At 36.6% G+C, this 25,202-nt stretch overlaps 1 protein-coding gene and 1 non-coding gene across 4 annotated transcripts in view; one reads left to right on the top strand and one right to left on the bottom strand.

The window, feature by feature from the left end:
• Positions 1-25,202, bottom strand: part of LOC145689360 (triacylglycerol hydrolase DDHD2-like) — a 160,406-nt gene that overhangs the window by 24,618 nt on the left and 110,586 nt on the right. For all 3 annotated transcript variants that reach the window (XM_081763518.1, XM_081763514.1, XM_081763513.1), the window contains exons 6-11: positions 20,504-20,647; positions 16,925-17,075; positions 13,995-14,239; positions 8,228-8,467; positions 5,443-5,617; positions 4,639-4,833 (exon numbers count right to left, since the gene is read on the bottom strand). In XM_081763518.1, coding sequence (XP_081619644.1) covers positions 4,639-4,833; positions 5,443-5,617; positions 8,228-8,467; positions 13,995-14,239; positions 16,925-17,075; positions 20,504-20,647 — 1,150 coding nt within the window. The remainder of the gene's footprint in view (positions 1-4,638; positions 4,834-5,442; positions 5,618-8,227; positions 8,468-13,994; positions 14,240-16,924; positions 17,076-20,503; positions 20,648-25,202) is intronic.
• On the top strand, positions 9,726-9,798 carry TRNAT-GGU (transfer RNA threonine (anticodon GGU)). The gene has a single exon. It is a non-coding gene; the product is annotated as a tRNA-Thr (tRNA).

Genomic DNA, 25,202 nt, shown 5'->3' with positions numbered 1-25,202 from the left:
GTAACATTGTATTATTTCTTTTGTTGATTAGCTTGGTTAGGCTTATTTAAACACTTTCTTCTTTGCACCGACGTGTCACATCTCTTGGATGAAGATACACTAGCTCTCACTGGAAATCTAATCCAGAACCAATGCACTTGAACCATTTGACCACAACAAGGCACATTTAAAAAGAAGTTTCGATTTTGTTCGGAAAATTGTGATTAGGTGTAACATTTAAAAATATATTTAAGAAAGGGTACGGAGTAAACGCACTGTACTTTCTCGCTCGAATTTTTTACACTGACTTATGTTAGGCTGCAACTGTTATTGAAACATTTATTTGAGAAATTGCGAATAAAATAATGTTTTGGAAAACTTTGTTAGAAGAAACTTCAGGCCCAAAAGTAAAGTACCCATTGGTCATATTTCCGTTAGAAATAACTTGATCCATATATTAGAATTATAAAGGATATAATTGTATGTGAACTATAAGCAAAAGTGTCTGAGTAATTTCTGAGAAAATTATGCAAAAAGTCACCCCCAAGAATAAATTATCCCTTGTGGATCTTTTCAGTACAAACAAGCTATGCTATATTGTTAGTGTTTTCATAAAACATTTATTTATGAAATACAAACACAATCGCCTGAGTCGTTCTTGAGAAAATCGCAGGGTAAAACTTACTGTCAAAAGTAATATACCATTTCTAGATTTTCCGGATGAGGGAATTATACCATATAGCTAGGTTATTTATGTAACACGTATTTATAAAATATGAACAACAAACATCTCCTGAGTTGTTTTTAGGAAGGTCATCGGGAAAAGCTTACCCCCAAAGGTAAACTTTTCTATCTGTAATTTTGACAGTATATCGAGTAATTTTTAAGCAAATCGTCGGGAAAAATTTCACTGTCAAAGTAAACTATCTCTTTTGGATTTTTCTTTTCGGAACAAGCGAGTTATACCATATTGTAAGATTATTACAGAAAATATTTTTACTGAAATTAGAACAAATTTGTCTCAGTTATTACTGAGACAATTGTCCAAAAAAAATCAACCCTTGAGAAAACCACTTCTTCTGTATGTTATCGGAATAAACTATTTCTGCTCTATGTTAGTTTATTAATGAAATATTTCTTTACGAAATATGAACAAAATTGCCTGAGGCGTTAATGGGAAAACCATCGGGGGAAAGCTCACCCTAAGATTAAGCTACTCCTTCGAACGAGTTGTCATATTGTTAGGTAATTAATGATACGTTTATTTATGAAATGTGGTTGAGAAAATTGTGCAAAAAGAACGCATACCATACAGTAAATTACACCATATATATTTTTTCAGAAAAATTATTCATATGTGGTGGAGATTTGTTAATAAAATATATATTTATCAAAAGTAAATAAAATCGTCACAGCTTTTTTTTTATTTGAGAAAATTGAATTATTTTAAATTTTAATCCTTCAGTAAATTACCCTTGCTTTTAGGTGTCGAAGGACAAAAAATTCGAAAGATATTATGTTATTAAAACGTTATGTCTAGAATTCGGTGCAGATACGTTGAACAGTATGGCCTCTGAGTGCGTGCAAAAGCGTGACGAACCGAGAGACAAATAGATGGACAGACATCGAAAAATAATTTTTTTCGATATGTAGGAGCCATGTAACTTGAATTTATTGAAATCTGGTATTCGGTTTTTATAACTATCACCACACTTTCTTCTTTCGTCGCTCGAATGTGAAAACGAATAGGCCTACACCGACACGTAATGTGATAATTTGTAATCCCAAAACTTTAATTTGTTATGTTTAATGTGTGGTTACTCTAGAAAAAAAGCTTATGCATGTTACATCGTTTTATTATCAGTTTTTCACGCTACTGTATAATTCGGTACGATTATAGTTAATATTCATGGCATCTTTTGGAAGCATTCGCGTTCCTCACAAAGAGAGCTGTAAAATTTAGTTTTGCTTAAAGAAAGCACTCTTGATTTTTTTTTTCCACACAGACTTGCATTCGTTGCACTTGTGGATATGAAACAAAAGGAGAGAGAGTCAATACTTTAAAAAGAAACACACACACAGAAACACTAGAAAATTTTTTTTTCTTCATGACAACGAGCTATCGCTGTGACTGTGTTCCTCACGCTGTGTGTAAAGCTGTAGGTTGCTCTTGTTTTGTTTTTTCCTGTTCCTGACTCACAGACACTCGCAGTGAGTTGAAGCTGTGTAAAAACGGAGAGGGAACGGTTAAGCATACCATACCATAAATTAAAAACAATCGCTATTAGTAATAAATAGTAAGCTAATTCTGAATAAATACGTCATCAGAAAAACAAAAAGTTATTTCCTAATTGTATTGTTTCAGTTTTATTAACATAAAAATTATACACTTTCTACAATGTTTTGTAAAGAAAAAAAATTGAACAGGACCGGACGGGATTCGATCTGGTGTCAAAACAGTATAAGAATTACTAGTCCGTCACACTATCCACTTGCCCACACAGATTTTCTTTTGTTGCCTATCTTTTTCTTAAGAAATAAATGCTCATGGCTATAGAGCATGTCACTTCCAAACTTAAGACAACAGTTTTTCTCTTTGTTTATATATTTCCGTATAACATCTTGATTACAGAAGCTAATTTATATTTGGCAGACAATTTACACCCTAGATTTAAGCCAATAAATGCAATATTTTACTCCAATTTCCAGTTCCTTGATTCAGCTAATCTTGTTATTCCCTCTGCAATCGTGCTGTGCTACTCCAAAAATTCCCTCGAAAACACTATTGCCAGTATACACAAAACCGAACATAATTTTGTTTTTTGCTTATATTTTTATTATTTTATTATATTTTTTGGAAATATCTCCTTAGATGGATTGCTTTCTATTATCTCCACGTACTAATAACTGAATTTTACCAATAAACATATGGAAAATGGAATAATTGCGAAAAATTGTGAGTTACAGTATACGCGCAATATTTTTTGCGCATGGGAGTACATAATCCAAGAAAACTAAAATCCTCTTATGTTACCTGAAGTTACGTTCCTTTGGTTCTCTTATACAACTTATTCCCCAAACTCTAGCAACACTGAAAAGATGCCATTTTTGAATCTGATAAGGTGGTGATTAGTTCTACGGAACAATCTTCAGAAACTTTTTTAATTGGTCTATAAAAAATGGAGCACAGTACAAGAAATGTGTTGAACTTCGGGGGTAGTATGCACAATAACTGAAAATTTCATCATTTTATGTGCATTTCTTCTGGGTTGGGCTACAAACTTTTTTTCAGCCCGTCGTAATATTTGTATTATAGGCTAAAATGTTCACTAACTTCACGGAGAAATAAGCAAGAGCTTGTTTGATTCAAGTTATTATTAGCATTTTTCAGTAAATTTCTGAAATTATTATTTCATCCTTGGTTCTCACATAGGCAATATTATCAAAATAATGGGAACACCTGTAGTTTGCAACACGTAAGATATGTGAAACAGTAACACTGAGCATATGTGTGCAGCGTCTGGTCGTTGTTAGTGATGTGTTAAGTGACTATCTGTAGTACGTCAGGCGGAATAAAATGGGTGTATGCTGAAGTGGGCAGGCGGTGTGGATGTAAAACAGGAAACCTATCTATGGTCAGAGGCGAAATTGTGGGTGTGCGGTTTCTTGGCGCAAATATATCTAGGATGGTTGGTGTTAGATGTATCGCGAGGAAAAGTATCCAAAGTATCGATGCCCTACAGAACTCATAACAAAAGATCGCCGAAGAGTAACAGTGGACGGAAGAGAAGCCTCAGTGACAGAGATTGTCGTGCATTGAATAGCAAGTGACTACGGAACACAATCAGAATCTCGAATAGCCTATTGCGAAAATCCTAGTCTGATAAGAGGTGCTTAACCTGAATATTACTGACCGACTTGCAATTTCCAATACTCTGATCAGTGTCAACAACGCTTTAGCGCGAAGGAAACGGCGAAGAGCACATGCAAAGTGGATTGCTGATGATTTGAAATGCGTAATACGTCCGATGAGTCCTCTTTCGCCTATTTCCAACAGACAGTTATATATGGGGGACGTCCAAAGATGTTTATGTTTCAAACTGTTTCCTACCTATCGTGAAACAAAACTGGCGGTGCTATGTAAAGTCATAGGGCGTAGTTTCCTGGTATTCCGCGGGCCCTGTGATTACGCTCACAGGACGCATTACTAACAGTGATTATGTGAACATTTTAGGTGATTATATGCATCTTCGGTCCAGATGTCTTCAGCCATTGATGCAATTTTTCAAGATGATAATGCACCAATTCACACTGCTGGAGATCTTGAGGCGTGGTTCCATGAACATTTCAACATTACTGAATACATGTGGTCAGTTCTGAAGTTCAGGCTATGCAGCACATATCCATTAAATGCTGCACTGCATGAAGAATGGTACAATATTCCTCTGGAAATTATTTTGCCGTGACTTATATGCCCCCATTCTATGGTGAATCAGAGCTGCTCTGCAAAGTAACGATGGTCCCACGCCAAATTAAGGAGGTAAGTTGCATTTCCATCAGGTGTATCCATTATTTTGATAACCATACATATATTTGAAATACCTACTTTTTCAACTTCTACTTCACTCAATGCGTGACAGATGTGTATGTCATACTTACCTAGATGCATTCGCTTCCTTCCTTTGTGATGTGGTATAAGTACTGGCCGAAGCTGAATTAGATCTGGATTTATAAGTGTCTCTATTCTATACGCCACAGGATCAAACGGGTGAAAGATATTGAAGAATGCAGGGCATGTTGGGAAGTGAAAATCCTCCCCCAAAGAGTCAATGCCTCTGACAGTGACGAACATACCTGAAAGTAAAATACCAGCAAGCAAATTAGTTACAAAAACATTGTTCTTGTTATTGAGTAAATTGGCCATGTATCAATAATAGAGTGGTGCATAGTTAAACAGGATTATCGTCATACAAGTCTCGAAATTTAAAACTAATTAGGATATGACTGAACTTCGTCGTTGGAGAAAAATTTGAAAAAGTCAATAGCTTCGTGAATTCCAATATATTACTTCCTGTTTGATAATCATTTATATTGTTACTACAAAAAAATAAAAGAAAATGGAAAGTAAAAAATTCATATAGACTTGCGTGAAAAGTAGAAAAATATTTAATCTTAAATTAGCAGAAAAAATAATTTTCGTTAATAGAATACCTGAAAATATTATTTCTTTTTGAAGTACATTATTCTTCATAATTTAGAAAGTTCAATGTACATCCAAAATAGCAATATTGTAGGTTTCATTTGTGCTTTGTTTTCTTTCTTATTTATATAAATTATGTATTTTATCTATCTATATTTATGGAAAACTTAACGTTTTGTCAAACCAACCTACTCTCAAGTGTTCTTATCATGAACACACTTGAGGTAACGAAAAAAAAAAAAATCAAAATTAAAGGTACTCACCAATAGGAGATCCCAAAGCAAAAAATATTTTGGGGCTAAAACTAAGCTGAGGATATGTTATAGATGGTTGCCCAGTTCCTGCTGTACCTATCCTGTAGCTGACGTTCGATGTAAACGATGCTTTGCGTTCCGAAGGAGAACTATCAACTGTATCTGTCTTTCCGTTTACTGTAGGCTGTAACATAAGGACAAATGCTTACAATTTGACCACGAATTTGTCTATAGGGTTTTCACAAAGAAAAAAAATGATACATGTATAAACTTATCTAGAACAATATTTTCATGTTCTGCCTCATGTTTTCCCCTCGAAAATATGCAGTGGAAAATAAAATAAAAAAAGACTTATAGATACCACGTAAATTATGAAAAAAGTAGTTGATCGAAAGAACGGAAGATTTCCGAGAGACACTCGGAAAGATGTCAATCCCACGCTCATGAATAGGACCCATATTATGACTATTCGTATCAGAAGAGAATGTTACTAGTGTTGTTAAAATTCGAATAATGGATTTTTAGAATATCCGTTATTTGAACAATTATTCGGACAATTGTTTAAATACTGAAAAGGAATATTTAAAAAAATACTCGAATTATTTTAGCAATATTAAACTCTAAAATTGATCCAGTCTACTTTCCTTAACATTAATTACTTCTGCCAAGAGAGTTCCTTCGCGGCATGGTTATCGTACGTTTGCACGGCGCGGGAAACCCGAGTTGAATTCACAATGGGAGCTTATATGGTTTGGATTGCACATTAAGCTGTAGGTTCCAGTCTCATATGGCCTCGGTGCTGAAAGGGATGATAAACCTAGATCCACCCAATTTCTGCCAACTTCCTGTGAAAGAGTAGGTGGTGAAACGTTGTTGAAGGTTAGTTTTCATGGAGCTCTTTAATTTCTGTGATTGTCATAATTTAGACTAACATCTTACGCATGAATACTTGTTGTTTTCATTTCATTACCAATCATTTTTTCAGTATTCAATAGCCTAAAGGGCAAAATCCAGGTAAACTGTCACCATTTCTCGCCATTTCAAACTGTCACCATTTTACCAAAATGCCATTTCGCGCCACGAAAAAATGAAGAATTATAGGAGTCAAAAATTAAATCATTATCACTACCTTACAGGAGAAGTGAAAGACAAATATTACTCAAAACTGGCTAATTACTAATCTTTCTAATTACTTTAATCATTACTGAATAAGATCGTCGATTTTAGCTTGTAGTGGAATTAAAGCGTCACTGATAGAAGAATTACTGATAGAAGATACACTATCATCTAACAATTATTTAAAACAAACATAAGAAAGAGACTTATTTCATCAGACTCAAAAACTACGCTTGATAAGACGCATCATACAACTAATTACTAGGCAGTAGCAAAACATGAACATTTTTATTATTATTATTATTATTATTATTATTATTATTATTAATATTATTATTTTGACATTAGATAAACTTGACTCTTGCTAGCGAACTATTGGTCTAGTGATAGTGAGCCAGATAGTGACTATTTACATTATTTGACTGCACAACGTTGTTTATTAGAATGTTCTCTTGAGGTACCACAGAAAAGTATCGTTCTAAATAAAAGGATTTTTTGAATTGAGTACTATACAGGAAACTTTGGAGATAAGACATATTAAACTGAATGAATTGGGATATGGAACTAGTTTTGTCGCAAAACTTAAACAGCCTATAAATAGCTTATTGCAGCGATGAAGTCAATGTCAAATGGATGATTTCACAATATTATAACATAATGTATTTATTTTTGAATACACCCAATCATTCGATCTCCTACTACCTAAGACAGTACTTCGGTAAGAGGTAGAATGATTAGGTAGCAGAAGATATGGCGCTCGTTATGAAATCTGAAAAGAAAATCAATAAAATGTTAGAAAACTTACGAAAGGGTTGTGAAGAATATGGAATAAAAATACATGTTAGAAAAACATAAGTCATGGTGATTGGAACGAAGCGGTCCGTGTCAAATATGGAAGTAAGGGGGGGGGGGGGAGAAATTAGAACAGGTGACTAGTTTTCGATACCGGGATTAGTAATAAGTATTATTAGTAATGATATGAAGTGCGAACATGGAATAAGAGCAATGATAGGAATGGTGAAAGAAGCATTTAGGAGGAAGAAAAGTCCATTTTGTAGGTCCTTTAATAAAGTTGAGAAAAAGATTCATAAAATGGAGTATTGTATTGTATGAAGCAGGAACATGGACATTACACAAAAGCGATGAAAAAAGACTGGAAGCTTTCGAAATGTGGATTTGGAGAAGAATGGGTATAATAAGCTGGATCGAGTGAAAAACGAATGAAAAGGTGTTAGAAATGATGGGGAGAAAAGAACAACTTTAGATGTAATAGAAAAGAGGAAGAGAAACCGGTTGGGATATTGGCTGAGAAGGAACTGTATCACAAGGGATGTGCTAGAGGGCATGGCGACAGGAAGGAGAGAGAAGAAATGAAGGAGGCTACATTTGATGAACAGTATCAAACAGAGAAATCATACGTGAAGACGAAGAGGTTAGCTGAAGACAGTAGAGTACGAAGCTTCTCAGCTGCAGCAATTGATTGGCAATAATGGCAAAAGACCTATGATGATGATTATGAATATACTGATATTATTATAGAAATGGACAACACTGAAAAGTGATGTCCATTTAATAATTTATATTATAGTTTCAACAGTATTAATAAGATATTGACGTTCAGATGGCTAGAAACTTACAACTTTCCCAGCAAAGTATCTTATGAATTGCGCTTATTTACCTTCCTATCCGATCGCTCTGAAGAATTACTTAGGCTCGGCGAGCAACTTCTACTTCCGCTCTGACCACTGGCAGTGCTGTTTTTCCGTTCTGGAGGAGTTTGATGACACAGTAAATCAAAGAGTATCAGAGAGCCCAAACTGTGTCCAGCAAGGGAAAAGCTACCTTTGAAGTTAGGATTTCGTGTCCAAAACAGGTTGTATAAACGATTCACTTCACTTCCCACGGTATCCATTATAGTCTGAAACAAAAATTGTTGAAAGATAAATTACAATAATTATTACATTTACACTTTTGGTCCGACGTTACTCAAAGCAATGCACAAAATAGTAAGACTTACGTAACGCTAGCTGTTTAGCAAAATGTTCAAGTTCCTTCCAAACTTTTATTTAGTAAAATGATAAGAAATTATTATTACGCAATACATATAGAATAAAAAAAAAATGGTTGAAAATGTTCTTTAACTATTCGTTACTAATTACAATAAGACTTTAAGAAGCGAAACTGTAAGATGAACGTACTGTTTGAAGTGGAATTTGAATGAATACTCCAGTTTTCACCCGAGCCAAGATCCTCCAATTTAGATCGAACCCATGTACCACACGCAGTGAGACTATGCGCAATCATTAATTTATGTTCTATGAAAATTGGTTTCACTGCATACATTCTGTAGTTTTCTTGAATGTTTCATTGAGAAATCATTACCAAGTGAGCGTAGGTCAATGGTTAGCGGTCTCGCTTCGCTATTGAGAGGTCTAGGTCTCAGGTTCAACATCCGCGCTGACCATCCTCATTCAGAGTTCTCTTTAATGTTAGAATTATAGTTCTAGTTGCTAGTTCCTTCCAACATTCCTTCCTATGTTTCAATGTTAATCTTGGCAGGATAAACGCTTCCTAGTTGTATCTGGAATCTTTTAATTAATTAAATGATATTTTTGTTACTTTAAGCTAATGTTGACTGTTTTTAAAAAGGTTAAAGGCATTTTTACCCGAAAATAAACAACTGGAACTTGCACTTTCACTACAATTTCTGCCGAGATAACTTAAACTCTGGATTGCAAGTTTTATTGCAAAACTACAATGCAAGTCAATGTACAGAGAGTGAAAAAGTGGCTTGGCTGGACCGGGATTCGAACCCGGGATCTCCGGCATACCGTGCCGATGCGTTAACCACTACGCCACCTAATTCCCTTCCTAGAACAGCCAAACACTCTCTCTACTCAGACCACATGGCTTGTACCACAGCCTAAGCTGCTGTGCTTGGACAATCCAGTGTCTATATATTGAGAACACCTTTAACGGTTGCGATTTCATATATATTAATGAAAGGAGGAAACAACCGATTTATTTGCGAAATATATGTGAAATCACAACCGTTCTCAATATATGGACACTGGATTATCCAAGCACAACAGCTCACGCTGTGGTACAAGCCATGTGGTCTGAGTGGAGAGCACCGACTGCAGGAGTGGGAGAGTGTTTGGCTGTTCTGGGAAGCGGACTGGGTGGCGTAGTGGTTAACGCATCGGCACGGTATGCCGGAGATCCCGGGTTCGAATCCCGGTCCAGTCAAGCCACTTTTTCACTCTTTGTAAGTTGTTTAATTCGCACCTACAGAGTAGTGTAGTGTGTAAAATAAATCGGTTGTTTCCTCCTTTCATTAATATATGAAATCGCAACCGTTAAAGGTGTTCTCAATATATGGACACTGGATTGTTCAAGCACAGCAGCTTAAGCTGTGGTACAACATTCTATGAATAAGAAACGCACAGCACAATATTATTTTCTTGAGGCCAGCTGTCTCAAATAGTCTGGTAGCGCACGAAATTTCCTAGCTTTGAAATCCCTTAAAATATTAGTTTTCTTCTGTATTTTGAATCTTTTTGCTATATATATATTTAGAGACTTTCGAAGTAAGAAATTTTCTTTTCTCTTTCAACTATCAGGGTTCTTACGAAATTACTTTTATCATTTTCCCTGACCCGCGACATTTAATAAGATAATGGTGTACTGATGATGAATGTCTGTAAAAGCTAAATAAAGACTTGGGCCAGTGATTCTCAACCTGTGTGGTGCAAAAGATCAGCAACTTTCCGTTTGCAACACTGTACAGTAGACACAGAGCCATACAAAAAGCTAATACTAGTAGGCAAGCAAACCAGCGTAAGCTAACCAAAAGAAATGCTATTTGAGCTAGTGAAGATACTTTATAAGACATCTTCAAATAATATTACATATTAACGTTAAATTTCTTTATAAAAAAAAAATTTAAGAACCCTAAGAAATTGGCCACCTTTCTCCCTAATGAGCAGCTGTAATTTAAGAATTCTTATAAAAGTCAACAAATTACTTCTATTAACTTCGAAGAAAATAAGACGCACTCATAAAAATTTAGTAAACAAGCGAAAATACAATACTTTAATGGAATTTCTCATATTTCTGCGAATTCAATAAAATGAGAAACTTCATTAAAATAAAACAATAAGGAACTTCAAAATAATGTGTAAATATATGCAACTGTAAGAATGCAAATTGTGAATTTTTCCCCTCAAACGCAAAAATATTTGAAAGTTTAACATAATGAAAGTTATGGGGACCGTACATTATAGCTGCTCATGCCAGTTCCCTAACCTTTATTTTCTTGTACAGATTTTTTTTCAGTTATTGTAATCATAATCGTTATTGTAATCATAATTGTTATCATAATAAAACAAATTTATTATGTTATACATATTATACAACATATTAAAAGGTAACAAGAGTTTTAGGAATGATAAAGAAAACAGATCAGAAGATTGAGATCTTGGTCAAGAATTTTAGGAATAATCCCAAAAAAATGCATAAAAAAATTGTAATCTTGGCCGATAATTAGTTTTTGGATCAGGAGCTACAAAATTTTTGAACGGCCCCCAAACTGAGTTTTTTTATAACGAAATAAACATATACTGAGTTAAGTGATAATTTGGGTTGGCTACACTATATGTAGTTCTCAATATATAAGACGTACAAGAAAATTTTTAAACGGTCCCTAAATCGTTTTAACAGAATAAGTACATTAGACTGAGTTAAGTGATAGTTTGGGCTTGGCTACACTATATGTAGTTTTCCAAATATAAGACCTATAAGAAAATTTTTGCCTGAAATATATTGGATCTTTTGATCCAAAAAGAACTTAAATGATACTAAATAAGTAGGAAAACTACTTGAAAGCTTTTAACAATAGCTATGATTACTTGTTTCAGTAACTTAAGATTGACTGCTTTAAAATTCTGATCTCACTTTCAATTTCTTCTGATCCCAATCGTTGTTTTTTCTTAAGTCATCTCTCTTTTTCCTAGTTCTTTTAACTTAAGTCAGTTTCCTCCGTTGAAGTACTGCCTGAGATCTCTCATTTTCTCTTTCTTTTCTTCCAAAGCTGAATTGGATCTTGTTCTTGCACCTTTCACAGAAGTTAAAGAGTTTTAAGTCTGAAGCATTGAGACATCTAATTTCACGTATGTAGGCCAATCTACCAGTTGTCGTTGGGCTATTGAAGAAGCCTCTTGCAAATTTTCTACCAATAAACTTTTCTTAATAGAAATACCAGACTCTACACTTGCATTTCCATGTGAAATAATCCATGTTATTTTCACAAGATTGCAAAAGTGTTTGGATTCATTTTTGCCACTTAGAACTGATTTATAAAACTCATCAAGATTTGTTTTGCCTACATCTGAATTAAAATAAGGCCCCAACACACTTTTAGACGGCAGAGGAAAAGATTCGAACTCTCTGAATTAGCTCTGCTTTCACATCATCAGAACGATGGAGTATTTCCAAGCACTTCGTCATCCTTATCCAGGCAATTTTAGGTTTATGCAAGAAAACCTGAGGATCAAGGCATGAAATGGCACGAGTAAGAGGATATCCACGAGGGCATTATTCGAGTATTTTTTCAGTAGGCCTAGTGCTTGTCAAAAATTTTTGACGATCACTGAAGAAACAAACTGCACTTGTCTACTTCCTTGACATCTTTAAGCTTCCCAATGCTTTTTTTTTTTCCTGCTCCGAATCCTATACTTACATTCTTTGGGGCTTTCAGATTACTTTTAACTTCTAGAGCTTGCCTTAGTCTTCTTCATTGGACATCTGTATTTAAATTTTTAAATTTGCAGTCTATTACGGTGTGAAAAAGCACTGAGTAGCAGCAAATTACCTTCATTCACTTAACAGTACTTCTACACTATTATGTTCCCAACAGAAAGAAATGAAACCATTTATAACATGAAGTGTAACAAATCAAAATATCTTCATAAATTACATTCTTAATATTAGAAATAATGTTGGGTACAACTGTACATGAAGTAATAATTACTTAACAAGTTTACATACTATAAATACAACTCCTAAAACTAAACGAAAATCCTTTATTTGTAGTGCTTCTTTCAACAAATAATGAGGGGGGCGCGGTGGCTCAGTGGTAGAGCGTTCACCTCTGGTGCTTGGGGTCCCGGGTTCGATCCCAGCCCCCGCCAAGTGAACTTTGTGGTGGACAAACACCGTGCTCGTGGGTTTTCTCGGGGTTCTCCCGTTTCCTCCCACTTTCTTCATTCCACCATTTCACTCACCTCTCATTATCACCGTCTTCTTTAGCCTAACCGGCATAACCGTGGGACGTTAAACTTAAAGATTTCATTTCAACAAATAATGAATGTTTAGTTACGCATTCCGACGTTAGGGAGATAGTAAATCAAGGTGGTAAGAAACGAAGACACAAGAGCATTATGCATTCTCGAATTTCATGCAAAACAGCCTGTAGCTAGTGCTCAACGAAGTTTCAGAACGAAGTTCGGGTTAGAACCATCAACCAGGCACTTACTTTCGCCAGAAGTCCATAAAAAGCAACGGTTCGTGGAATCACAGAAATGAACTTGAAGCAAACAGTGTGGTATATTCTGCGAAAACGTTTGAAATTTCACTCAGACCGATTGAAATTGTTGCAGAAGTTTAAACCTACATATAAAGATAATAGAGTTCAGTGTTGCAAAAAAAAAAAAAAAAAAAAAAAAAAAAAAATCTGAGTTTTACGTCCCACGGTTATGCCGGTTAGGCTAAAGGAGAGGGTGATGATGAGAAATGAAGAGTGGAATGAAGAAAGTGGGAGGAAACAGGAGAACTCCAAGAAAACCCAGGAGCACGTGTTTGTCCACCACAAAGTCCACACGGCGCGAGCTGAGATCGAACCAGGGACCCAAGCACCGGAGGTGAACGCTCTACCACTGAGCCACCGCGCCTCCTACCAAATCAATGGATACGACGAGCTAGTCGTGGGAATCAGGTTCTGCTTCCCTGCCCCTTTCCGGTTACTACAGATATCACCCATTTGACTTTATATATATATAGAGAGAGTTATGTTAAAAATCAAGTGGAACACCATCCTCTACCTAACAATACACCTGAATTTCGTGTATGCATTCAAGAAGCAATTTCATCTATTGACTGAGATGTTGGAAGAATGTGGCAAGAATTAGATTACCGGTTTGATGTGTGCCGAATTACAGAATTACAAAGGGCTCTCATATTGATCATCTTTGATGTGGAACATAACACCTATTTATCTAAAAACATCTTGAGTTTTTCTTTCATTTAATGTAAGTTACGTCACTGTGAATACATAAACATGAATTATTAAATTTTGAAATCCGGAAGATCATTTTCAATAGCCCGGTATAATGGCTTAAATAGCTTTTTTTAAAATAAAAAAAAAAATCATACATGAATAACTTTACCTGACAATATACTGGACTAGTGTAAAACAAGATGTCCAATAAAGTATCATTAGTAAAATGGCGTAGCTTTGGTATACTTCGCAGCGTTATACTTTTCAGCTTTCTATCAATGCCTGTATCATCGCCATGGAGTGTTTTATGCCACGATATGGGTATAACTTCAATTCTGTTCACTTTTCCTTGATCTACGCCACTTCGGAAATGTGACTGCACCAACTGGAGTGAGAGATTGCGAAAATCATCCACTGCAAAGAAAAACACACTAAAGATCACATGCCAATGTTACAGATACAAGAAGCAAAAGTCAGCTGTGAAACCACATATTAGAAATTAATATATTAATTTCCACACGTCAGTCTATGTAAATATGTGAAGCAACGGTGAAGAAAAGAAACTGTTTTTTGAGGAGGACACTGTAAACGGACTTTCCTACCTTCACATGGTACAGAAAAGAAATGCGAAAAATCAGTGAAATGACGAATTGTGAACATAGTCTACGTTTCTAGAGATGCAATTTACCGTTCTTAATATTCTGAAGATATTTTCAGAAGCTATCTGATTCGATGAGATATGAGGTAAGTACTAATAGACAATAATTAGTCTAATCTATTTTCTAAATGATTTTTTTCTAATTTCTTCTAATTCAATTAGTCTAATCTATTTTCTACTTTTTAATTCAACATCAGCTTGGATGATGGTGTTAACCTATTAAAAAATATACTAATAATAGCAGTGATCATAATGCGGTTACGCTATGCGTTATCTATGAATAACAGTTTTCAATATTCATGAGCATTCTGTTTAGAGTGAAATGAAAAGAATTCAGTTTCAGAGAATGATTTTAATGCGTATAATTTATGTTTATTCGTGTCTGCGGAAATGCTCCAAATACAGTATCAGCACTAGGCATTGCCAAACAATTAACGAGTACAACCTTATTTTATGTAGAATGTTTTGTAGAATTACAAATGGTTCTATTGATGGAAAATCGTTCAATGCTGTGAATTCTGTTGATGGCACACTTCAACATTGATAAACTATAACTTCAATCTTCAATTCGGGTCCAAATTGGTACGATGCCTTCCTCCTACTACAGCAGTGGCGGCTGGTACTATATGTTGCATGGTTGTGCAACCGGATATGTTTTTTAATACTACAGATATTTAAAAGTATTAAAACAGTGTATCAGTAAAAAATAAATCTTTGCTCTTGAGCGCAAAACAGTATTGATGAATTTCTTAAAAAAATAAATTTAAAAAACTGAAAGAAAGAGAGTGATTTACAAATCCAGTGGCAGAGAGCGTTGCAACTGGAAGCAGTAACATTGAGCATATGGCAGCGAGCTCCTATCTCTTAACATGAGGAAGTGGATTTATTCTTGCGTCGCTGCTATCCTCCCGTATACCTCTTTTCCAGTTGCTAATTCGTTTTCAACTGGTATACAACAGTCAGCTTCTGTAGTAGTTACGAATTCCTCCGCTTGGCAGCGCTTGACTCAATTGATAGGTTGAGTGAGATATAGACGCTTGGAATAAAGAAGTTATTCACCAAACAGAAACTCGCAAAATTACAAATACGAGTCTGGTGGTAGCAGGGGCGGATCCAGGCTGAATGTTTTGGGAAGGGCGGTCGTTCGAAGTCAATAGATTTTATTTTACATTTATAATACAAAAGTAAAAATTCTTGGGATAGATTTTATTTTTAAAATAAAAATATCCTATTCTGGAGAGAGTGAGGGGGGGGGGGGGCGATCGAGTCTCGAAGAAGAAAATGTCTTACCACTGGTCTAATTCCTAGCTCTATGTCGTTCGCGCACATGATTCGGTGTTCGACTTCCGGCGGAGAGCATAAAAATTAATCTCAAATCGTTCACTTTCAATACTCATCTGTCTTCTTTAGTCTAAATTCCTGGAATGTTAAACTTTTTTTTTTTTTTTTTTCATTTTCGTAGAAGTTTTGTATATAAATAGTGTATAAACTTACATTGATAGTGCTTGTTTGAAAGCTTAAAAGACTTTCCTCTTGATATTTTCTGAATATTTTTTGGATAAGACTCAAGAATACTGGGGGAGGGGAACACTTGCGCGTAACTACATACCTTTGATACTGCAAGATTGCAACCGGTGCTTCTACAGACCACGAACCGCTACTGTACTACAGTCTAAAGTTGCAATACTACGACTTAGAGATTCCAAGTAGTTTTGTTCCTCAACTAATGCTAAAGTCAGAGACTTATTGTACTCGTGGTGAGATAGTAGGTATGTGAACCTCAGGAATATACTTGTATAACCATGTCTGTCAACGCATGAACTTACAAGATGTCGCTGTATAAGGGTAACTGACACCGGTACGTGGAAATAAATTCAAAGACAGATTACAAAGTAGTTTTTACAAGTAAAGAATTTTTAAGTCACTCATAAATGAATTTGAAATATCCAAGTTTCCTTTCATTCGCAAGTCATTTTGACGAGTAGTGAACTACAAGTACAATCACGGACAAAAGTTTAACGTAGACCATGAGAATAATTTCCATTGATAAAATTAAATATATTACGTAGAAGATGAGTTCCAAAATTTTCAGCTACGAACATGCGACTAACTTTTTAAATGAAAACATTTAGTATGTTTCAGAACTAGGATCTATCCTTTCTTCATTCTACCCATTCCTCGAGACATATTCCTGTCAGCTGACGTCACCTCTTACGTTCACAAATATGTAAGTGAATATCTCTCATGAAGTCGTAGTTTCTCAGTTCTTACACAACATTCCTAGTCCTAACTCTCAACTTATACCTTTAGCCAATCTCCCTGAATCTCGGTACAGTACAATGGCATCTTCAATAAAATTCACCATCATTTTCTACTAGATTAATAATAATAGGATTTATTTTTCCCTATAACTGAATGTTAATATAATTTTTCATACTTACCAACTTCAACTAAACTTCTGAAACGTAAGTCACAAGCAGACCCAATACCGTGCACAAAGAAGATGACATGGTCTATATTCGGAGGTTCTCCTTCATCAATATCAAACTCATCTACTCCTCGCTTCACAACACGTGGCTTTGTAGGCACCTCCTGGAATGAGAATTTCTAATGAACAAAAAGTCCAAGTTTCAAGTAAAACTAGAGTAGACAGACTGATTCTGAATTAAATACTTATATTATTAAAAGAATTATACCAAAATTTAGCTGCATTTTAAGAGTAAAAAGTGATTACGCTGTGAGATCCGCCGCGAGGTTTTCCAGGCTGCGAGGAAGATTTGTTGATCCAAAATCCAGTGAAAATGCCTGGTGGTGGATTTCTTCCTAGTAACATTCCTCGATCTTAGCACAGATCTCTGCCGTGTGGGAGCGCGTTATCACTATGGATGAGCGCACCCTTGCGATGAACCCATGCAGGATGTTTCTTCAACACTACAGTTCGTAAGCCTTCAAGCTGTTGACAGACATTTGCATTAACTGTCTGGTTACGCGGAAGAGTTCAAAATGGTTCATCCCACTGATATCTCACCGAAAGCACTCAACATCACTTTGCAAGGGTGTTGGTTTTGCTTTAGCGCAATTTGGGCTTTGGGTACAAACTGATATTTACGTGTAATATTATGGTAGAGGACCCACTTTCCATCCCCTGTCACCATTCTGTCCAGAAATCTGCGACAGGTGAGCAGGGAACTAAAAATGACATTCGCTGCTACTTCTGTTTAGGCGTTAACACACGGGGCACCCACTTACCGAGCCTGACACGTACCCAAGGTTCTGCAGATGACTATGAATAGTCGAACGGGTGACATGGGATTTACTGGCCAGTTCTTGAACTGTTTGTATTGTACTTGCCTCCATTGTAGCTCGCAGGGCATTTAGCTACACAGGTATCACTTCTTGGGGTTATCGGCGAGGCTGGTGCACCCAGACCGAAACCTCTGGAACTACTTCTAGCGCTTCTGCACATCACAACACCCTGACCATATACGGGATTGATGTTTCGTGCCGCTGCACTGGCTGAATGTCCTCGGTAAAATTCATATAGCATGACATGCCATATGTGGTTCTTCGATATTGCCACGATCGAACACAAGCCCAAAACGTGAAGCAGACCGTCCTCCTACAAATTGTTACACAATTAAATTCCCAGTATCACACAGTCATGGTATGTAGCGTCTATTTCAATATTAGCTCGTCAGATGGCGTCACTGCAGCGAACATCGAAAAAATTACATTACTTATGGGATGAGCTGATACATGGATAACCAATATTTTCGTAATGCTGTCATTAGAAATTTGTATTGTATGGCTTCGTATTGCTGAAACCTAGAGTTGTCAATCACTGAAATCATGTGCAGTGATCCATACGAGAAGTTTCCAGCTAGGAAAACATACCAAACATACGTGACAGCGGTGTCATTCATAAAGATGCAAAGGCTTATGACATATCAAAATAACACTATTTTTATTGCTATCTAAGGGTCACTGGCCTAGCATATGATTCCTTCCAGCCGAACACTGAAAATTCTGTTCATTGACAAATCCATCCACGTCGATATCCACAATTTGTTAATGAAATTATTGTCTTTGTTCAACTTTGTTTCGCAAAATTGTCGTAGAATTTGGCGATCGTATGGTTTGAGTTGGTTGTTAACCAGAAACTTATACAGATAAAATTTAGTCTTTAAATTTCTCTGGACATTTTAACAATGCAACTGTAAAGGTAATGTTTCACGTCAATCAGAATGCTACGGACTTCTGCTATTGGTTTCTTAAACAGCGACTTGAAGAATTTGAGTATTGTTTGGCGTTTGGAGCGGTTCGCGGCAAGCCTATTACTCGTCCAAATTCGAACCAATGTACTCAAAATTACGTACCCACGAGTTGACTGTATGTGCTGAATACTACCATGCCACTCTAAATTGCAGTGGCTTTGGAACTCTCTATGTGAGCATTTCAGTCACAGCTTTCGAAATACACGCCCGATATCCAGTACTCTATGATAATTGGATGAGAAGATTACACAGGGAATGTTTCATATGGTTTGCAGTACTACCTAGACCCCATGCGAGTACGGAGTTCCCAGTTTAAAAATTTTCTGTTCTTTTGAGAAACCTTATAAAACAGCATTTGAAATTCTGGTTAAAATACAAGGTAATCAAAAAGTTCTTGCCGTTCTAGAGCAGTGATGAACGAAGACTAATACAGCAGACGGTACGTAACTTTAGGTTTCGAAGTAGTAATCTCCATCAGCATCCAAAACCTTTTGCCAATATCCCTGCAACTACACAATACCCTGGTGATAAAACTCGGCGGTCTTGGATGCAAAGAAGTCTGTGAGTGCGTTCCGCAGGTCTCTCTAATTTGAAAAGGATCTCCCACGGAGATAATTGAGGGAATGAAACAGGTGGTAATTTATTAGCGCAAGGTCCAGTGAATATGATGCATGGCACAGTGTCCCACAGCAATGTTGCAGAAGGGCCTCCCGGGTCCTCGCTGCTCCATGTGGCTTAGCATTGTCATGCAGGCATTGCAATGTTTGCGATTCACCAATGCCACCTCCTGCCGCAATACACGGTGCACCCTTTGCAACTACTGAGAGCAGAGGTCAGTAGTGATGGTCTGACCAGGTGGAAGGAGCTCGTAATGCATCACTTGCCAATTCCACTATATAGAGAACATAACCTTTCATGGGTGCACAGGTAGTTTTGAGGTGTGAGAAACATAGCCACGTGTTAACAACCACTGTCTAGTACGCTTGGGAGTGTCATAGAGGACCCACTTTTCGTCACCACTGAGCAAGTGATCAAAGATTAGTGTGTTTAGGTATCGAGTGAGCAAGGACGAACAGGTTGTCACTCTGTTTCTTCTTGGCCGCCGACAATGTATGGGGAACCCACTTGCTTAACTGTATGACTTCCCTATCCTATGCAGGTGCAGTCCGACTGTTTTAGCAAAAACACGAAACCTACCTGCAAGTTCGTCACACGTTAGAGCGCTGTCCTCCTCCGTGGCTGCTGTCAGGGCCTTGTCATCCAACACATGTGGTCGTCCACTGCGAGGTTTATCGGAAAGGCTCACGTCTCCCGAATGGAATTTCTGGAACCATTGCCTGGCGGTGCGTTCGGTCAAGGCATTCTCTCCAAATGCCTGGCAGATGCGGTGACTTGATGCGGAAGCTGATAGCCCCACTTTAAAGTCATATAACAAACACAAGAGAACAAGCTGCTTCGATATCTCTATTACTCTTCGACACTGGACGAGCTATGACTGATGTGTGTGTGCGATTGCATTACTGAACTTGCCTGTATTACTGAAGGTTGATGGTCAGACTAACTCCCGATCACTTGGCAGACTCGTTCGTCATCTTCTCGTTTCCTCTCTGTAAGCGCATGATTAATGGAACATCAACATCTACAAGAACTTTTTTGGTTACCTTGTACTAAAGCATAGGATTATCATCAAATACAACTAATTTCTTTCCAAAGTTATCTAGTATATAAAGAATGAAGCGTACTTACAGGTACATTTCCCCATTCATCTGGGCTGAGAGGTTGTGGGAAATGAACAATTACGTTTGGCCCATGCAATACAACAGCTTCACCATTCTGAAGATCTATGCGACGATGCCATGAATTGCTGACAAATGCAGTTTTAAATTCTTCCTTAAAAAGCAAATTATAATAACTTTTTTATTTAGTATTATAAAGTTCAATAAAACATTAAGGTATGTCATAAAATATAAAAGAAAATGTAGTAAAACGTTTCTAACTAAAGAATATCAAAGAAAATGTGTATTTCACTAGATTTATTTGACGTTGGTTTCAATTAATACTCATACAAAATTGCCTAAAACATTTTCAGTAAACTTTTGAAATAGCACATGATTACTTCAAGTTTTGTCAATATAGGCTTAGTTATTAATCATTTTAGGTTTGATGTGGCTTATTGTGGCTTTGATGTGACTTAAAGAAGAGTTGATAAGCTGTAGAAACTGAGTTAAAACTGTGTTGTTTAAGTGTTCATTGTTGTTTTGGTAACATGTGAGCGTGTATTATAGTGGAGCGTAAGCACAGCTTGTAACGGTTTTCCTTGCTTTTTGTTTCTTACTTCGTCTTCTTCAGAGTACGTATAAGACAACAGAAATGGGTTTTGATCCTGGTGCTGATTAGCAGACACTTCAACAATAGAGGTCCATCAAATCGGAAAACACACTGTTAACATAACCTTGCCGGCAGAAGCACATGATTTTGCGTTCTTTTTAATCTTCATGGCGGAGTGTCTCCATTTTTGACTTATCCTCTTGGCTGTTAGCTCAAGATGGTGACACCAAGTTTCATTACCAGTTACGATTTGCTATAAGAAAACGTTGTCCATCCTGCTGAGATATTCAGATACCCATCCGTATGGCTTTCTGTTCGTTGGCTACTTTCTGCTGTGGATGAATCAGATATATCACATACTGTTACACAATGGTCCTCTTTCAATATGTCTACAGCAGCAAGATTTTCCTGATTGACACACCTGTCCACGACATAGGATATTTTTCGTGCATAATTGTCCACCTCGAAACTCGATACATCATTTGAACACTATACTTCTTTCCAAAAGTGAGTTCTCCTTCACTGTTTGCATTCCATGACAGATTTTACTTGCAGAATAGTATTCTAAAATTTCCGGAAATTTTGAACCTGTTGATTTAAAAAAACTTTTTTCGGTTTCTTTCCGGAAAAATTTAAAATAATAAAAAAAAAATGAAATGAAATGAAATCTTTGAGTTTTACGTCCCACGGTTATGCCGGTTAGGCTAAAGGAGACGGTGATTATAAGAAATGAATGAAATGATGGAATGAAGAAAGTGGGAGGAAACGGGACAACCCCGAGAAAACCCACGCACACGGTGTTTGTCCACCACAAAATTCACTTGGCGGGAGCTAAAAAAAATAAAAGTCTTTGTATTAGGTTAATTTTACTAGTAATGGAACCGTTTTTCGAAAGAGTGAAAAATGTAGGTTCAGAAATTTCAATATTGCGATTATATATATATATATATATATATATATATATATATATATATATATATATATATATATATATTAAAAAGGCAATATTGAAAATAACACTGTTGCAATTATTCTTGAAAATTAAACTTTGCACCCATTTCCGTTATGTGCTTTTTAATCATTTATTCGTGGCTGTGCATTAATTACGGAACTTCTAGTTACATACGAGCCTACCATCATGAAGCGTTTCTGTTGCAACAAATAGGTCTCTTGAATGAAAGTGTCCTTAATATGCTCCTTGATCTGATGAACTTTTGTTAGTTTTAACCAAATTACTTCTAACAAAAAAAAAAAGTAAGGAAATTTCACTAATATTCATGTGTACTAAAACATATAATTACTGTTATTTAATATTTTAATAAAGAGTTTTACTGTTTGCAGTTTTAAGGTGCAACGTGAGGGAAGAAGAAGAGATATATAAAAAACGACCGATATTAGTATCGAATTCATGATTTTCGGAGCCGCTGAGATGAACAGTGACACTTCCGATACCGTTTAAGTCCAAATTCAGCTCCGCAACTTGAAGGAGGGGGATATATATATATAAAATATTGAAAAAGACCGATATTAGTCTCCATAGTTTTCGGGGTTGCTGAGATGAACAGTAACACTTCCGGTCGTTTAAATCCAAATTCAGCCCCACAAGCTGGGGTGGGGGGAGGAGGATATATATATATATATAATGATTGAAAATCGCCGTTACTAGCGTCGTTTTCGGAGTGGTTGAGATAAATAGTCGATGCCGTTTAAATCCAAAGTCAGCCCCATCAGTATTCCTAATGGGGGATGGTGACATGTAAAGGTAATTGAAAATGGCCAATATTAGTGTTGAATTCATAGTTTTAGGAGTTCATAAGCTGAATGGTGACAGTTTTGGTGTCGTTTATGACCAAAATGAAACGTATTCTCCTCGTGCGAAGATCGGGTTTTCTGCTAGTCTGTAATAATAACGAACAGAAGTTTCACAAATTCAACCCTTTTGGATAAGTGGTGCATATATATTTACAAAATTTGCCTATTTTAATACAACAGTATTCAATTATTTTAACTCTAAACTAGTAAATATAAAATAGTTTTCATTTTAAAAGCATAATATAGTAAAATATTCGAAAAATTCCATTTTTCCGAAACTTTCCGTTTTCTCCAAGCTCGGGAAAAAACCGTAAAAAAACTGGTTTCCTACCCAAAATCCTCTTTTTTTTTTGAGGGAAGGGGGTTAGGCCTTTACAACACTATTGCAGAAGCACGTTCTATGCACAGGAATTGAATCTCACTAGGACGTATCCATAACACTTCTGATAGTTCAACTTTCTCTGCTAGTCACAAGACTAGTTTCTCAGACTGACTTGCATTCCACTGGACACCTCATTAATTATCTGCATTGTTCTCAGCTTTGTCTAGGTTGACTTAACGGTAGATGAAAGCTTGGTAAACAGCCTATCAGGCAGTCTACAAAGTATTGAGCCTTTTGCGCACAAGATGACGTTAGTATTCCAAATCCCAGAGTCGCAATGGGTTAAGCCTAACGTCATTTGACAGTTGAAGCTAGTAAATGCGCAAATAGTGGTGGAATTCTTATAATCAGAGGTAAGGTATTTCCGTGAAAATGAGTGAACTTTCCGCAAAATTGCGATACATTTCACTATTTCAATTCGATAAAGGCCCAAATACTGTGCAAGTCCCTGAAGATATTTGTTCTGTTTACAGGTAAGGTATGCTATTCAATGCAACAGTCGCTTTCATTCTGGAAATTTCGATGTTCAAGATTCTTCTTGCAGTGGGTAACCAACCTCAGCAAAAGTGGATGATATTCTGGCAAAAGTCGAGCATGCATATAAGAAAACTGACATCGTCAATGACCTAAACTAAACTTCCATCGCAGTTCGAAGCCATTTGGAGAAAGCTGGCTAATACACAAACAAGCTCGACGTTTGGGTGCCACATGGTCTGACTTAAAATAACTTACTCGATCGAATTCTATCTGCGAATCTACTGAAACGTAACGAACTCGAGACATTTCTGACACGGTTAGTCATGAGTGATGAAAAGTAGATAACCTAAAGGGTGGGCGGAAAGTATCTCCCGCCCACCCTGTAGGTTCTGAATTGTGAATTTCTAGTGATGTTATGTGTAAATAGCAATGAAAGTTGTTTTAAAGACTAAATTATGTCATTTTTTCCTATAGTTTTCAGATCGAGAGAAGCTTTTGTTGTTCCTTTGAAGCCACAGAGATGCTAGGACGATTAAGCATGAGGAAAGAGCCAAAATTGCCGCAAGATTTGAGGTGTGACACACTGTTCTGGATGCAAAAACAAAAACTGCCATAGAAAATTAATGACTACCTGAAATATTGTGGACATTAAGAGATGATGTAGGCCCTCGACTTCGGTGTCAGGGGAAAAGGTGGCCACAGTGAGGGAGATGTTCGAGCGAAGCTCTTCAAAATCAACAAGGTAAGCTGCAAGAGAGAGTGGCGTTATACGCTATTCTGTGAGTGCAATTCTCCACAGAGTTGCATTACAGACCATGGAAGCCTCGTTATGTCCAAACGCTGTATTCAGATGATTGGCATGTTGAATTTTGTGAAATGATGCTCGCATGACATGAAGATCATCCACACTGTTTGAAAAAAAAAAAAAAAAAAAAAAGTGGAGTGATGCTGTGCTTCATGTAAGAGTTCGTTAATCGTCATAATAGCCATTATTGGGCAGAAGGTGATCCGAAAGAGATCGTTGAAAAAATGCAGGGCAATGCAGGGCAAGCTGAAAGTGACAGTGTGGTGTGGATTAACTTTTTCCCACATTAGTTGGACCCTACCTGTTGAGAGGCACTATGAATGCTGAACGATACCTGGAAATGTTGGAAAATTTTATATGGCCTACAATTCCTGAATGGGACGAATCTCACGAACTGTTATTTATACAAGATGGAGCTCCTCCTCATTACACCTTGCCTATAAGACAATGGCTTAATAAAAACTTCGCAGGACACTGGATAGGTTGCCGGGCTACAACAGAATGGCCAGCGCGAAGTCCAGGCCTCACCTCATGCAATTTCTTTTTATGGGGGTGGGCAAAGGAAGAAGTGTATCGCAGCAAACTGCAAACCCTTGGCAAACTTACGAATAGGATCTGCGAGGTCATAAGAGGTCTGAGGT

The sequence above is a fragment of the Thermobia domestica genome, chromosome 1, assembly GCF_964235325.1.
Source record: "Thermobia domestica chromosome 1, izTheDome1.hap1.1, whole genome shotgun sequence".
Lineage (NCBI taxonomy): Eukaryota > Metazoa > Arthropoda > Insecta > Zygentoma > Lepismatidae > Thermobia > Thermobia domestica.
This window is presented reverse-complemented; position numbering and strand designations above follow the sequence as displayed.